General features: G+C 33.0%; 3 protein-coding genes and 1 pseudogene across 5 annotated transcripts; 2 read left to right on the top strand and 2 right to left on the bottom strand.

The window, feature by feature from the left end:
- Positions 1–53: 53 nt before the first annotated feature.
- Positions 54–1,704, bottom strand: LOC107422921 (probable ribose-5-phosphate isomerase 3, chloroplastic; annotated as a pseudogene).
- Positions 1,705–2,926: 1,222 nt separating this feature from the next.
- On the top strand, positions 2,927–4,839 carry LOC107423062 (vacuolar protein sorting-associated protein 28 homolog 2). Of its 3 annotated transcripts, none has more exons than XM_048474678.2 (2): positions 2,927–3,134; positions 3,794–4,839. In XM_048474678.2, exon 2 carries the CDS (start codon positions 3,914–3,916, stop codon positions 4,541–4,543), a length of 630 nt encoding a protein of 209 aa, XP_048330635.1. In that variant the 5' UTR covers positions 2,927–3,134; positions 3,794–3,913; the 3' UTR covers positions 4,544–4,839. The 3 variants fall into 3 exon arrangements, with proteins under 3 accessions (XP_048330635.1, XP_015888069.1, XP_015888082.1); XM_016032583.4 differs by lacking the exon at positions 2,927–3,134 and adding an exon at positions 3,143–3,298; XM_016032596.4 differs by lacking the exon at positions 2,927–3,134 and adding an exon at positions 3,338–3,555.
- An 862-nt stretch (positions 4,840–5,701) lies between these two features.
- Positions 5,702–8,390, bottom strand: LOC107423053 (phosphoribosylglycinamide formyltransferase, chloroplastic). Its single transcript, XM_016032574.4, has 5 exons — positions 8,024–8,390; positions 7,693–7,804; positions 6,654–6,830; positions 6,414–6,540; positions 5,702–6,178 (listed from the first exon to the last, which is right to left on the bottom strand). Exons 1-5 carry the CDS (start codon positions 8,388–8,390, stop codon positions 6,065–6,067), a joined length of 897 nt encoding a protein of 298 aa, XP_015888060.1. The 3' UTR covers positions 5,702–6,064.
- An 833-nt stretch (positions 8,391–9,223) lies between these two features.
- Positions 9,224–9,937, top strand: LOC107423084 (uncharacterized). Its single transcript, XM_016032605.4, has one exon. It carries the CDS (start codon positions 9,236–9,238, stop codon positions 9,719–9,721), a length of 486 nt encoding a protein of 161 aa, XP_015888091.3. The 5' UTR covers positions 9,224–9,235; the 3' UTR covers positions 9,722–9,937.
- The last annotated feature ends 6,403 nt before the right edge of the window (positions 9,938–16,340 follow it).

Below are 16,340 nucleotides of genomic sequence, written 5' to 3'. Positions count from 1 at the left end.
TTACACCAAAAAATTCGATTCAAAACTACCAATAAAGTATTGAACAACAAGAATCACATAAATCCCTCATAGATATGGAAAAAGAACAAAAGGCACAAGGGAAATTTCTCACCACCATTTCTCACAAGTGCAAAAAAGAAATCACTTATTCTTAACGTCGACCCATTTTTTCCAGCAATTATAACAGAAGTAGCCATGTCCAAGAACAGCCCATGTTCCACAACTCCTTCCAATGCCAAAATCTCCTTCCCTGCTCCCAATCCATCTTTGATTGGGGTCTTGAAGTACAAGTCCACAATATAGTTGGAATTATTAGTCACATAAGACTTATCACCATCCAATCTCAATTTGGCTTCAACTCTTTCTTCCTTAAATAGCTCATGAAGCCTCACCAAATTATACTTCCCGTAGAACCGAACAACCTTCATCGGCATTGCCAACCCACTACCACTGAGACCCGAAACCAGTTTGGTATTGTCCACCACAACTACAAACTTATCCGAAACCGTTTCCACCATTTTCTTTCTGAGAAGCACCCCACCACCCCCTTTGACCAAATTGAGATCTGGGTCCACCTTGTCTGCGCAATCAATGGCCAAATCTAGATGGGGATGATCGTCAAGGACCGATAGAGGGATACCCAGTTGGCGGGCTTGTTCCTCTGTTCATTTTGAAGTTGGTATTCCGACGATGTTGGTCAACTGGTCGGAGCTGAGCAACTCGCCGAGCTTAGCAACAAGGAAGGCTGCGGTGGAACACATGTCGAGGCCGAGTACCATATCGCTCTTGACGTACTCAACCGCTTTATCAGCAGCAAGTTTTTTGAGGTCTTCTTTAGTGAGAGCAGGGGCTGAGTGAGTGGAGATGGACATGGGTCGGCAAGAGTAGGTGCGCACGTTGAGGGGCACAGTGTGCGCATGATAAGGCGAGCAATGGAGGAGACATTGTGGAGGTTGGAGATCGCAATTGAAGTTGTATTAGATAATACAGAAGAAATCTAGTATATTAGTAATACACCGTGAACTGTATTAGAAAACATGGAAGGGTATTACATAATACAATCCCTTCACATGTCATTTATCATCAAACATCATATTACATAAGACAATCCATCCCAATACCTCTAATATGTCCTACCAAACATGCCCTAAATATTTAAAAGACAATTAAAAAGTAAAAAAAATACCAATGAAGTTAATTTCATAAAAATTTTACTAAATATTGTTAATAGTTATGAATTTTTTTTAAAAAACTAAAAAAATTTCAAGATATTTTCAAAATTTTCATAAAATTATAAATTTTTGAATCAAATTATTAAAGAATTGATACATATTTTGACGGAAATTTCCATAAAAATTATAGTGAAATATAAAAAATTTCAACTAATATTATAAAAATTATATCCGTTTACATTTAAAACTTAAATTCCATTTTCATTCCATAGAAAAACGAAAATATCTGTGAAATTTTCTGAAACTTATTGGTTTTTTAAACCATGGCTTAAACTAAACTAGTTTAGTAAAAACAAAGAAGAAGTAGAAGGGGAAAAAAAAAAAAAACAGCGCTAATACTAATAGGTGAGAGAGTGGGTTTCGAACTAATGGATTAAAGATTGTACAGAAGACCGATAACATCATACTCGATGGAAACATCTCCTCTTTTTGGTGAAACAATGAAACATCTCTTCGGTAATACATCATGCATGTCTTCTGGGTCATCAATGAGCAATTTGTTTTTCCAAATTTTTATTTATTTATTTATTTTTATTTTTTTTGTTCCTTGTAAGTTTTAGTTTTGAAGTTTAGGAATGTACTCTGATTTTCATGTAGCCTATTTAAAGGCAATTAGAAATACAAGTTTAAATTTGAAGTAATTTTCTTATTGTTTTAGATTGCTTTTATTTGGTTTCATTTACCCAAAAGTACAATTATATATCATACCAAGTTATAAACCCATATTCGTCCCCCCCCCCCCCCCCCCCCCCCCCCCCAAAAAAAAAAAAGTAATAAATCCATCGTATGCTTGCAAGTTACATAGATTTGGAGTATCTTTTGAGATCGTATGGAAATGTTTTATTTATTTATTTATTTTTCCTTTAATTTTTATGGTTCTCGTGTTGAAGTTACAAGCACATGAATTGGCTTGGCTGTTTTATCATGCCTGCAGTTGCTTGGGATATTAATAGTCTGGTTTTGAGGGGATTAAACTACAATTTTTTTTCCTTGGAAAGAGACTAAACTAGACAATTAAGATGACAATTGTTGCACACCTATCATAAAGAAAAAAGTCAACATGTTTATGGATTATTATCTTTTCAAAAGTAAATACAATTATTTGACACATAACACTTTGACCAAAAATCAGTATGGCATGAAATCATCAAATATTAAATTGTGATATATCAGTTTTCAATCACAAAAAAATTGAAAATTATTCAAAAGTTATATGAATTATGAAATATAATATACATGATTTTTTTTTCCTTTTCTTTTAAATATTAAAAGTATGGATATTTCAAACTCAAAGTGTAGCTTTCTCAACTTATAATTATTTGAACTTTTTTGTTTTTGAATTTGATATGATTCATCATCATTGTCTTAATGAAAAATAGATGATAGATGATAACAAAGTAACCGTGTTGTGAAAGACAGAAAAAAAAAAAAAAAAAGGAAGAAAAAAGTTCACTTTTTTACACATATTTCATGAAATCAAACCTAAACCCAATGCATCCATGATTAAAATAGGAATTCCCATGGTTTAGAACTTTTTAGTATTATTATTATTATTATGAAAAATAATGTAGAAAGTTTGAAAAATGGAGCCCATGGGCCCAGGAAGAAGCAATTGTAGTTTTCAATGGGCTGATGGATGATGGATGATGGATGATGGATGATGAGAAAGAGGGAAGAGGAGGGTGTTGTAGCAGAACACAAAAGAAAGGGGCGCGTTTGCTTGTGCTCTCTTCCCCAACTGCTACACGGAGATGCCGTAAACAGCAATAATATTATACGCCATCCACACGCAACCCACGTCCCAGTCTCTCTCTCTCTCTCTCTCTCTCTCTCTCTATATGATTTTCTTCTTCTCCGACACCCTCAATTTTACGCCCTTCCCAACAACGCGTTTCGCTTTCCGTAAGTCTCTCTCTCTCTCTCTCTCTCTCTCTCTCTCTCTGTTTTCTTTTTTGGATTTTGTGTCGGCGATCTTTTCAGAAATTAGTTTCGTGTCCCATCCCAATAGATATAATCTCTCTGTGTTTCTGATGCTGCTGAACATCTATGTAGGATACAAGATTTAGGTACTGCGATTCTTTTTCTATTTCCACCCCCCCCTTTTTTATTTTTATTTTTTATTTGAGTTTTTGGGTTTGATTTGGGGTTTCTTTCTCTCTTTTTATTCTTAGCTTTTCTTAAGAGATTGGGGTTTTGAGTTCGATTTGGAGGTTTTGTTAGTTCAGCAGTTTGCATTGTTCTGCTTGTTTCTTGTAAATATTGTTTCTTTATCTGTTTGGATGCCTGGATTTCAAAGGAAAATACTGGGAAACAAACAAACTAGGTTTTTCCATGAAATCAATTTTTTCTTTTTCTTTTTTCCTTTATTATTATTATTATTTTTTTTTCAGAAGAGCAGTGAAGTCAATAATGTAAATTGTTGAATGTTCTACCAAACTTCCTTTCCTTGGAACTTTGACGTTTTCAACTGTATTTATTTCATAGGGTTTAGTAGGTAAATGATTAAGAAATCTGACCAACTGTTCTTGATTTTTTTTATTTTATTTTTTATTTTGCTTCAGTGAAGAAGGTTCTTTCTCTGCGCGTGACCCGTTCTCTTCTCCAATCCTCCACACAAAACACAACCCCAAAACCTCTCCTGTTTCAGCGATTCTTTTGAGGTATCTAAATATAATACCCAGATGGAGGTTAAGCTCTGGAACGACAAGCGCGAGAGAGAAATGTATGACAACTTCGCTGAGCTCTACGCCATTATAAAGGCCACCGAGAAGCTTGAGAAGGCCTACATTCGGGACATTATCTCCTCGTCGGAGTACGAGGCTGAATGTCTAAAACTCATTGCCCACTTCAAAACCTTAGCTTCCACACTCAAAGATACCATACCTAGCATAGAACGCTTTGCTGATACTTACAAGATGGATTGCCCAGCAGCTTTAAACCGCCTAATTACCTCTGGGGTACCTGCCACGGTGGAGCACCGGGCTGCTGCGGCTGCCTCTGCTAACACGTCGGCAGCTGCCGTGGCCGAGTGTACACAGCATTTCATCACGGCAATGGACACGTTGAAACTCAATATGGTTGCGGTTGATCAGGTGCATCCCGCTCTCTCTGCCCTTGCAGCATCACTGAATAAGGTGACCTTTCTGCCTCCAGATTTTCTGGGGAAGGTGAAATTGAGGGAATGGATTGGAAAGCTGTTGAAGATGGGTGCCGCGGATGAGTTGTCTGCCTTGGAAGCTCGGCAGCTTGTCTATGATCTTGAAGCATCATATGATTTATTCATGGCAGCTTTGCCCAATGCTGGTACTTGATTGACTTGGGTAAGTTTGTAAATAAGTGGGCATGCTCGTTTGCTTGGATGATTCGATTACATGGTGTTCTGTGTTAGTTACAGCTACCAGGTAGCACCTCAGTGATTACATGGAATGGGTTATCATTTTATACCTTTAATGAATAGACTGGATCTCTCTTTTTAATATCAATGTTTTGTATCTATCATGGAAGTTGCCATTTTGTTGCTATGCTATGTAAGTACTTCTTAAGTGACTCTATTATTCGCTTTTTTGATTTTAGAGGAATTCAACACTAGAATCTGATCTTTGAGTTCCTTATTTTGCAAAATAGCTTATTATTCCTGAGCAAAAATGGACCTATTTCTAGTGAAGCAGACACTATTTTAGAAATTTTTTTATACAACGTGACTTAGTAGTTGTTTGTATGCTCTCTTTTATTTTAATTTTTTGGTAGAATTGTATTCTCTCTTTTGGTGGGTAAATGAACCTCCTAGTTCATGGTTGCTCAGTCAATACACAATTCTGCTCCTTGGCAAGAAGCGAAAGTATATAATTTTGTCAATGTCCTGTTTATTAAAGAATAGTTTTTGTGTTAATGTTCATCCAAGGTGACGTTTGCATAATTTTACACGCATTGTTTTGTAAGCAGCATTATCAGAACAGTACCTCATAAGATGAATTGGAAACTGTAATCGGTTAATTTTTTGAAAGCAACTTTATGAACAAATGATCATAAGAGATGGAAGTATGTCGAGTCGGTTTTATTTTTTGAAGCAATTATTTTTTGAAAGCAACTTTATGAACCAGTGATCATAAGAATTGAAGTATGTTGAGTAAATAAGAATTTGATGCTTGTGGACCTGTGGTTATGGTGAAGCTATAATTCATTGTTGAGTCGTTTCTCTGTGGATAATTCATAGGAATTTTGAAGGAACTGATAGTTCTTGGAAATTTTCAAGCAAGCTAGTTTTATTAGCTTATTATGGGAACTCAGAAGGCTGGACGTCAAATTACTTCCTAAGAACAATACCTCTGGCCACAAATTTCTTTGTTGATCCTTTACAGGTAAAAGTACAAAACAATTTGATTTTAATGATTTGGTCATAAGCCTAACACCAAATGACTTCACTGCTATGTGCATCCTCAAAATAGGAAGGATAACCAACCAAAAAATAATAATAAAAATGCCAGTAAAGTTTCATGATTGATGCTTTTAATAAAATTAAGAAACAAAAAGAAAAGAAGAAATTACAGATGAAGCATGCAAGCATGGACAATAAGTGAAAGCTATTCCATGGACTGTTACTCTTAAATCCATAGAGCAAATCTATGCTAAAATTAATGTTATTGAATAAAAAAAGATATGATTTAGCAACTACAACATATATAATTTCTAAATGTGTGACACAATCTAGGAAATTAAATATAGGCAAGTCTGACCATTCACAGATCCAAAAGTCATGCTAGTAGCCCCATTTCTTCGGAAAAAAAAAAAATGCAAATGACATCCTAAATAAGCAAAAAGTGTATCCATTTCTGTTAGCTGTACTCATTGGGGTTTTCTTTGCTCCGGATGAGAGGAACACCATCTTGTCTCCAAATTATCCGCTCTTCACAAATAGCTGCTACCACATCCACATATAAACGATGCTCCTGAATATTTTTCAAAAAGGTATAAGAGGACTGAACCAGAGATAAACTGCAAATTCATCATCCAGTCATAACGAAATTTTTAATTCCGTCATACAAAAACAAGTTATTTTTAAGGCTTTTCTAACTCACAAATGACTACAATTTGGTTCATGTCCCTAAGTTGAAATGGCCAGAAAATCTGTTTCACATATAAAAAGAATGATAATAACATGTAATGATAATAACATGTAATTACCTCTCCAAGAACCCTAGCAGCCAGGTTCTCTGCGGTGTCATTTGGAAGTACAGGAACAACACTTTGAGCAAGAATTCGACCCGTGTCGTAGTGCTCATCAACAAAATGTATTGTAGGACCTGAGAATCTAACCAGTCAAGAGAAAATATGAGGAGTCTATCTTATACGTGCAAACCCTAAAAAGATTTTTATAGAATTACAAGAGTTGGATTAAGAAAGGATTGGAAAGAAGTAGCATACCTAGCTCCAGAAGCAATGACTGCTTTATGTACCTTCATACCATAATAACCTTTGCCTCCAAATGCTGGAAGAAGTGATGGATGGATATTTACAATGGATTTGGCATAAGCTCGGATTAACTCTACAGGTATAAGTTTCAAATATCCGGCAAGAAGGATAAAGTCAACCTCAAATCTCCTGAAATTACACCAAAAGTTAATGAGAAAGATGATGGTGCATAATAAACTTCAGATAGATTATCCAAGTCATAAGCACACCGAAAAAAATATCCATGGATTATGTAATATAAGGGCAAAATACAAAAAAGACCTTCTATACAAACAGGAGGAGATAATAATCTTCCTAAGAAACATGCAATATTCCTAGAATATGGTACAGAAGATGGTATCTCATAGCCACATCTTAAGAACATATGAAACTATACATTGATAAAGACATTTTACAGTATTTCTCCTATTGACAGGGATCTTATGATGGTTGATATGGATTCAGTCCTACCCTTCAACCATTCTGTATGAAGTGACCAATCAATAATCAAACCTCAAACTAGCACTTGACAGCCTGAAAAACAACCCGACTGATACATTTATAATGGTGCAACACCATATACCATTAGGAATTGGCGCTGCCATAGAGAATCCCATCAACTACAATCAACTTTGCAGAAAGGACATTAGTCAAAGTTCTTCGGAACACTGATATAAAACTTCAAAAAACTGAATCATGTTTCCAAACCACCAACAACACTTCAACTTGCAAAAAATAAAATTTAATAAAAAATATAATCAAATCGGTTGTGCTTATATAGCAAAACAAGGTTCAACAGGCTGAACAATATGTGCAAGCAACAGAGGGAAATGAAGCTTAAGTTTGCAAACAAAGGTGAAGCCATCAGCAAATATGTACAATAGCTGGATCCAATTGCTCAACTACAAGGATTATTCAACATTCACCATATACAAAGAAAAAGAAGATAAGACTCCATAGACAGCAGAAAAAGAAGATAAGACTCCATAGACAGCTTGAATGAGAAGCCTACCTAAGGGTAGCTACTAGACACGCCGTAGAAAGTCCATCAGGTTCATCTTTGGTTTTGGGAAACGAAATAACTGGTATTCCCTTTTCTCTTGCGTACAGAGCACCTCCACAACCTGCAAATGAAAGACTACAAGTAAGCAATTTGGAGGCAAACATTTACACATTACAGTTTCTTATCCTACAAAAAAGGGGCAAAAAAGAAAAAAAAAAAAATTGAAATTCACGGTATAACTTAAATATCACATTAAAACCGAGCAGCTAATATACATGGAATGAAACCAAGTGTCCAAAAATATGTGCCTCAGAAGAGAAAACAGAGATGACCATAATACCTTGTTTATTTGTGACCAAAACAACGATGTCCCCATGAATTGATCCACGAAGAGACGCCTCATGAATCGACCGGAAGTTCGATCCTCCACCAGATACGAAAACGGCGAGCTTTTTTAGTCTAATTCCACTTGTCAAATCTTCATTGGAAGCAACATCCACTGCTTCCACTGCATTATTGGTGCACTCCATTCTCTTCGTCGCTCTCTGTGAAATAGAAAGGACGGCTCTGTGGGAGACCCAATTGTCCGATTGTACGAAAGAAGAGTGAGAAGAAGGAGGCTTTGCGAAGAAAGGTTTTTTGGCATTCTGAACTGATGGGATTGCTGGGTTTGGGCAAAACCCAGAAAGCATAGTCTGAGCTTCCATGGAATTGCGCAAGAAGGAAAGCCAAAATCCAAGGGACAAGATAAAAAATTTTAAAAATTTTGAAAAAAAAATTTCTTAAATTAGTCTCAATGGGTTTGTTTTGGCAGTTTATTGAGTAGACAGAAGGGAATGGACAAGACAATCCGTCTCCAAGTACGAAACTAAACACGCTCAGAGAACAGAAAAGACCAGAGCGAGCGACAACTAGTGAAAAGTGATACTGAGACAGCTAAACAAAAAAAACCCTCAAACCCAAAAAAGCATGAAAATTGTGACAGAAATTAAAGATAATCAGGGGAAAAAAAGAAAAATAAAGTGATAAATTTTGGAAGAAGATTTGGAGGGAGATTTTTGAAGTGTGCCTCAATTTTATTTATTTACAAGATCAAATAATCCAGAGGCCTAAAAAGAACAACACCATTCGAAGGATAAAAAGAAACAAAATGAATTCTTAAAGTAACAACAAAATCAGCTTTAACTTCTAAAAGGGTACAAGAATACAACTGCAGAGAGAGGGCAAAGCGACGACAGAAAGAAAGAACAGCCAATAGCTACAAGAAGGAGTTGCCCAGAGATTATCCAGAGTTCTCAACCACAACTGAATTGCAAGAAAAACTAATAATTGGGTTTTGGTTGGAATGCCTGTTAGTAGTCAAGAGAGAGCAGATGAGATCGAGAGGCAGCCCATCTCGAGGTTGTTCTTGTTTTTGATCTTGAAGCAAAGGAAGATAGACAAAGAACAAGGTATCAAAAGCGGCTATACGATTTTTATTTTTAATTTTTAATTTTATTTATTTATTTCTAATTCCAAATTCTATATAAGAAAAGAATATTTTTCATGTACAATGGAAAATTTTGAGTTGGTACACGTAGCCAATTATAGATTGCCATATATACGAATAATTACAAATCAGACTGAAAGATCCAAATCAGTACCTACACGGTATTCACGTGGTCGCACGTGCTTCCGTAACCCTGTAAATCGACTCCACACGGGTGGGTCAATTGCGCAAAACCCCATTTTCGGCTTAGCGGTAAAGGAAAAAGAAGAGGAAGAGAAAGAAGAAGAAAGAAAGAGAGAAAGAGGAAGAAACTTGTCAAGCAAGCGAGAAAGAAAGATGGGGAAAACCTCGGCAACCAAGCAAGCCATGGTGGTGTTCGGAGCCTTGGCGTTTGGTTGGATGGCCATTGAGTTGGCTTTCAAGCCGCTTCTCGATAAGGCCCGTTCTGCCTTGGACAAGTCCGACCCGGCTCGCGACCCTGACGATGTCGTTGATGACTCTGCTGCTGGGAAATCTTCAACTGCTGATGAGAAGACCGGTGATGAGTGAGGTAGAATCGGAAGGCTTTCATTAGTTAGTAGTAGTATTAGTGGTGGAAATTTTGGATTATAATAGAACTTTGTTATTGAACTCTTTTTTTGGCTTCTAATGAACTTTTGCTGTGAAACATTGTGCTAATTTTGACATGCAGACTATGTGTTTGACGGATTGTTTGAAAGGATGGGTTTGATTTAAATTTGGATTTACTTTGTAGATGTTTGAAGAGCTTTTCGTTCTTATTTTCTGGATTTTTTTTTTTTTTTTTTTTTTTTGGGGTGATTGTTTGCTTTTGTTCAATATTCCAATCAGCATTTAACTGCCAACCATCAATTTTGTAAGTTATTATTTTATTTCTTTATTGGGTGGGAATTATCTATTGCTTTGTAATAAGTTATACAATTTTAGATTTTTTAAAAATAATTTTAATATATCATTAAACCTCAATCTATCTTTAGTTTTCGTAATATGCAGACCACATAATTATCAACCTCACTCATTTTTTATTTATTTTTTACTTTTTACTACTTAGTCATTCAATTCATAGTCTCTGTTCTTATAAGCTGTTATCAGAATTTAGTCTTTTCGCATTTTTTCTTTCTTTCTCAATTACCAATCATTTTTCAAGAAATTTAGGTATGCAATCAAACTTGTTTCGTAAATCAACCTGAAAAGCATGTTTAATATATGTATATGCTGCAAAATATGATGAGCAGTAAATATGATTCTTTTAGTTGAAATATGAAAAATAATTTCTGAACTCATTTTTATATACTTGGTTATGTTAATAAGTTAAAACTCTTTTTTGTATTGCCACATCATTTTACAATGTTTCTAAAATTCGATGAATAAATTTGATAACCCTAGTATTATTCATTGCAATTACATGTACTCCAGTGTGATACTACAACATTCCAACAAAAGTTCCATTAAAACCTCAAATTGGAAATCATTTCTATAATGAATGATAAACAAGGCAACTTCTCACAAAATATACACACCCAATTTCCCTATCTATATATCAAGCCTAGTAATTGCTCCTTGCCAAACATTACTAGTAACAACAATAAATCTCAATTTGTGATTGGAGTTATCTCTTTTCTGTTGTGACACCAACAGCAACATTGCTCACCTGTCAAATTTAAAATATTATTAGAAATTTCCAGTATGCTCACATGAAATTAGGACTGTTTTGAGAAGGGAAAATAGGGAAAAAAAAAAATTAACAAAAACATATTAGAAGGAGATAAGCAAACTAACTAACCAATTTTCCACTTTCATCAACAGTCATAGGGTTCTCAACCACAATAATGAGGCATGTGATGGAGAAAATACAAGAAAAAAGTTATTAATGGATCTGTACCACCAAAACCATTTAGGAATATAGAAGAAAACTTTATGAACTTACCCCTGAACTAGATGGCATTATTCCAGAATTAGCTGTCCCAGTAGGTCTGTGCATTGGAATTGGAACCCCGGAATTGCCAATCTGTAAAATATACAAAAATGAGTGTGTGTGAGAGAGAGAGAGAGAACTTGCCATAGATAGTAAGAAGTTATCTATGACAAAAGTTAAAGACGCGCAACTGTGTTTACAAGACCACAGGAGGGGAATTGACAGCTAAATAATCTTATAGTCCACTTATAGATGATCCAATCTAGCTTTGGTGCTTTATTTTTATTACGCCCTAGTCCCTACAGTGATTGCAGTTGTTTTCACTATGATCCATAGTTTAATTGATCCTTATTTACCTAGGATAACTGAATAAGTCTATACAAGATGGTTATGGTGTTTCAGCAAGAGTCTGGGTTAGCAAGCATAACAATGAAGATTCCAGACATAAATGTCATGGATTGGGTGTTGTGAGTTTATAACCAATTACAAGACAAATCTCATCTGGAAGCTCAGGTGCATGCTGAATCACATGATTATGGCAACCTCATTTGTACAGAAAACGAGACATTAAAGAATGGCATAAATTTTTACCCACTTCATCAATTATTAGCATGCAAGTCAGCCCACTCCCTCATTAAAAAAAATAATAATAAAAACAAAAACCAAAAAAAAAAAAAAAAAAAAACTGAGATTTATGTCCATTCATGAATGTATCTAAACCACCTCTTCAGACATGTGAACCTACTTGGTTTTCTAACTTCAGACTCTTGCAAAATGTGAGCTCCATAATGAACAGAAAAGGTGTTCAATATAGAATAGGGCAATTGAAATCAAAGCAACAACTTTTGGCAAATACTCGTGTATTAAATCTAGAGTTTGAAAGATTTTAAAAGTATTTAAAAGTTTAAAGGTATTTGATTTAGATTTTAAAACAGTCTATACAAATGCAATGATATTCAATTAATATTTTAATAGATTTTATAAAAGTCCATTAAAATCCAACTATATTCAATTCAGATTTTTTAGAATTCTTTTTAAATCTAATGGTATTTAAAAAATCATTAATTTTAAAAAATGATGGATTTTAATAAATTTAAAAGGATTTTAATAGTGAAATTGTGAAAAAAAATTGTCAATATGAAATCCAGTTTTAATCCCAAAAATTTTATTGGATTCTTATAAACTATTTATGAAATCTATTAAATTCCATTACAATCTATCAAATCCTTTAAAATCTATAATTCATTTTAAATTCATTAAACTCTAAATTGAATACACCGCTCTAAGAATTAACATACATTGATTTAACAAAGATTGAATAACTTCAAATATATACTTACACCAATATTAGTAACATAGTGACACACTACACATTTGACTGATGGAGCTCCATATGGATACATGAGCATTGTTCGGCAGTTCCCGCAATTGATGTGAGATACCTGATTTGAAAAGGTATGTCAGGTATGTTAGTAAACATGAAGAGGAACATATAAACATATACAATATTACAGACATGGAGCAACAAAAGTGGTTTTGAAGATGTCACCACACTACCAGCTCCAGCCCAGTCAGTATATAAAAAGCGAGAGGTGAAAAATTCACATGCTTCAAAAATGATAAACCACCAAAATGCCAATGGCAGCTGGCATCTGCTACCTTAAGAAAAATGCATAAATCCATGTAATCAATTCTGAAATTGTACAACAGCCACAAGTCTGGATCCAGTCACACATTTATGCATGTCAGCAAGATTGCATGAAAGTATATTGGTAAGGAACAAAGTAAGAAGTATTGCTTTAACTTAAGGAAGAAAGAAACCTTCCCTATACTATGGCTTAAAGAAACATATGCACTTCATGCATTCTCATCACAATGGAGAAACAAAAAGCTTTTCCAGCTTCAAACAGTATGAAGCAGACAGGTTAGACATGCGGACACACCAAGGATCATATATTTTCTCCACCATATGCAGTGGCTTAAGCAAATGACATGTAGCATATGAAACAGCACGTCCAAGAAATAAATGATAAATAAATGAGGAACAATTTGAACATGATCCAACCAAAAATAAATTAATAATTGATTAAACTTGTAAAAAAATAAATAATATATATAAACATTTATCGTACATAATAAAAAAATTTTACTTAATAGCTTTATTCCTCTTATTCATAAATTTCTCTGTAAAGTGAAATTCTTTATTAATTTTTTTCTTTTATTTGTTTATTGAGTTGATTCTTTTTTCTTTATTTGTTGATTGGGTTGTGATTCTGTGATTGTAAATTTGATCAAATCTGATTGATCTTTTCCTTTACTAATATATATATATATATATATATATATATATATATATATTATAATTAGTAAATTATTTCTTGAAACTAATATAAAATTCTTTTTCAATTAATAAATATTTATTTGTCGGTAAATCAGAAAGTGTTTATTTATTGATAAATAGTTAATTTCTTTAAATGAACAAATTTCCATAGTCCCATAGATATTCAATTATAGAGGTTTTATTGTAATAGGGATAACAAAAGTTACAAAGGAAAAAGGTTGGGCTCTAACAATATTTCCCTCCAACAATTAAGAAGTGCAAAATTGCTGTGTAAATGTTATCTTATTTCTGATATAAATATTGGTGATCTAGAAAATGCATGTTGAGAAGAAATTTAGGGGGGCTTCTGTTTCTAATATGACTACATCCGTGGATGCACAGTCCCATCACAAGCAATGAATGTTTTATCTTAGAATGTTTATGGGCTAGGGACTCACAAACATTCCAAGCATTGTGTAAAACGTTCCAAGATGAAGATCCTCACATTGTTCTTCTATTTTATTTTATTTTATTTTTTATCGAATCTAAATTGAGGGTTGATGTTTTGGAAAAATTGAGATTACAATTAAGAATGAGTCATTGTTATAGTGTAAGCTGTGGAGGGTTGAGTGGTGGTCTTTGTATTTTTTGGAAGGAACATTCAAGTGGTCTTTGTATGCTTTCAAGCTTTAGTTAATGTTGAAGGTTGAATGTTGTTTCTGCAGGCATCTCTTCGGCATTTGGTTAACTCTGTGTTTCATCACCAAGCTTTGTTGTTATATATGAAGGGTGATTGTGTAACACCCGAATAAAATAATAATAATAATAATAATAATAATAATATATACCTTTGTTATACAAGTTTGACCAATTAAATTGTTTGGGAATCTTAGTTTTGACTTTTTTATAAGGTAAAGATTTTGCTTTGACCAGTACACAAGTAAGTAGAGCTCGTTGACTGTGCTCATAGATTAGTGAGACATCTAATTTTGAGTTATTAATAAAAAATTATGAATACAAAAAATTTATACGATTTTGCATTTTAATCAAGGCCATCTTAAGCAATTTTGAGGCTCTAGATAGAGAAAAATATTTGGGGCCTTAATATTTAAAAAAAAAATTAAATATTAGTTTTTAAAAAATATATTTTTATATAAAATTTAATTTTCTAGTTTTTTGAAATATGAAGTTACTAATTAAATTTTTATATTCAAGTTTTGATAATAAATTATTTTCAATTGATAAAATTGCCAAATTATTTAATCTTTCTTGAGATATTGTTGAGCGTAAATAAGATTTATTAATTTTAATTTTGAAAACTTCTTTCTGCTGAAGCTATACTAATAGGTATTATCAATAGTATTCTATAAGCTATCCATGCACGAGGAAAATAATGTAATTTTTTTTATAAAGTTTAATATCTCAAGTGCTGTTTTTAATTTAGGATTTATTATTTCTTTTAAAATTTTTAGTTCTGAAAATAAATCTAAACCATCAATATCAGATAACATATCATGTTTTAAAAAATTTTCAAGATGCAAATATTTTTCTTTTAGAAAATCTTCACCAAGCAATTTTAATTTTTCTATATCATACAAAAAACCAAAATTATCTTCAAATATCTTAAACTGTTCAAACCTAATTTGAAGTGAAGAAATGGCATGATCAACTATATAATTGAAATAATTAATTTTAAAAGATTCTTCAGGTGAAAGTCTCACCTCATTAGTTTCATTCTTATCAAATTTTTTTTTTCTTCAGTACACGTTTTTCACGAAATTTTGGTTCTACATTCATTTCATTAGCAATCTCTTTAGCACAAATCATAGCAGATGTGAATCCATTTTCTCTATATTCATTAAAAAATGAAACAAGACCTTTTAGCTAATCTAATGCAATGGCAATATTCATATCTTTATATTGTAAAAATTTACTAACAGTGTTAACTGCAAACAATATATCATACCAAATAATCATACCTAATAAAAATTCAAAAATTTCAATATCGTATGTTGCTAAAGAAATCGATTCACTTTTTGTTTTAGGATCATCACTAGCTTATGCTAGTTGATATAAAGCATCTCTTATTTGTGGAGCTTGATATTTTATTGCTTTAACACTTTCAAGACGACTTTCCCAACGTGTTTGTAACAATGTTTTAAGAGTTAAATTAGAAACATGGTCTTGCAAAATTTTCCATCTTTTTGTAGAAGAAGAAAATAATGAGTATATACGTTGTGTCACACCAAAAAATGTTATAGTACTAGGACAAGAATTAGCCATATCACAAAGCACTAGACTATGACATCCACATGGTGTATAAAAAGCTCTAGAATATATATCTAACAATCTCTTTTGTACGCCTTGTTGTTTACCTTTCATATTAGACCTATTATCATATCCTTGTACTCTTATATCATTTATATCAAGTTCAAAATTTTTCATTACACTAATAAGCATATCAAAAAGACATTTCCCTGATGTATCATCCACTTTTAAAAATTCTAAAAAATACTCTTCTATTTTGATTGGATTTTTTGAAATATCTACACATCTTAATATAAGAGACATTTGTTCTTGATGATTTATATCTGGGGTACAATCAAGTATAACTGAAAAGTATTTTGCTTCTTTTATTTTTTAGCTATAATATTTTTTATTTCTAATCCTAATATATTTATTAACTCATTTTGTATGTTATGGCCAAGGTAATCATTATGAATTTCACCATTTTGAATACGTTTAAGGTGTTCTTGCATTATAGGATCAGATTCTGCAATCATTTCAATTAAACTTAAAAAATTTCCATTGTTATCTTGATAAATCTTCTCCTTTGTGCCACGAAATGCCAAATTATTTTTTGCAAGATTTTTAACTATAGTAATAATTCTTACTAATACGTTCCTCCAATGCTC

Source organism: Ziziphus jujuba, chromosome 1 (genome assembly GCF_031755915.1).
Source record: "Ziziphus jujuba cultivar Dongzao chromosome 1, ASM3175591v1".
Lineage (NCBI taxonomy): Eukaryota > Viridiplantae > Streptophyta > Magnoliopsida > Rosales > Rhamnaceae > Ziziphus > Ziziphus jujuba.
This window is presented reverse-complemented; position numbering and strand designations above follow the sequence as displayed.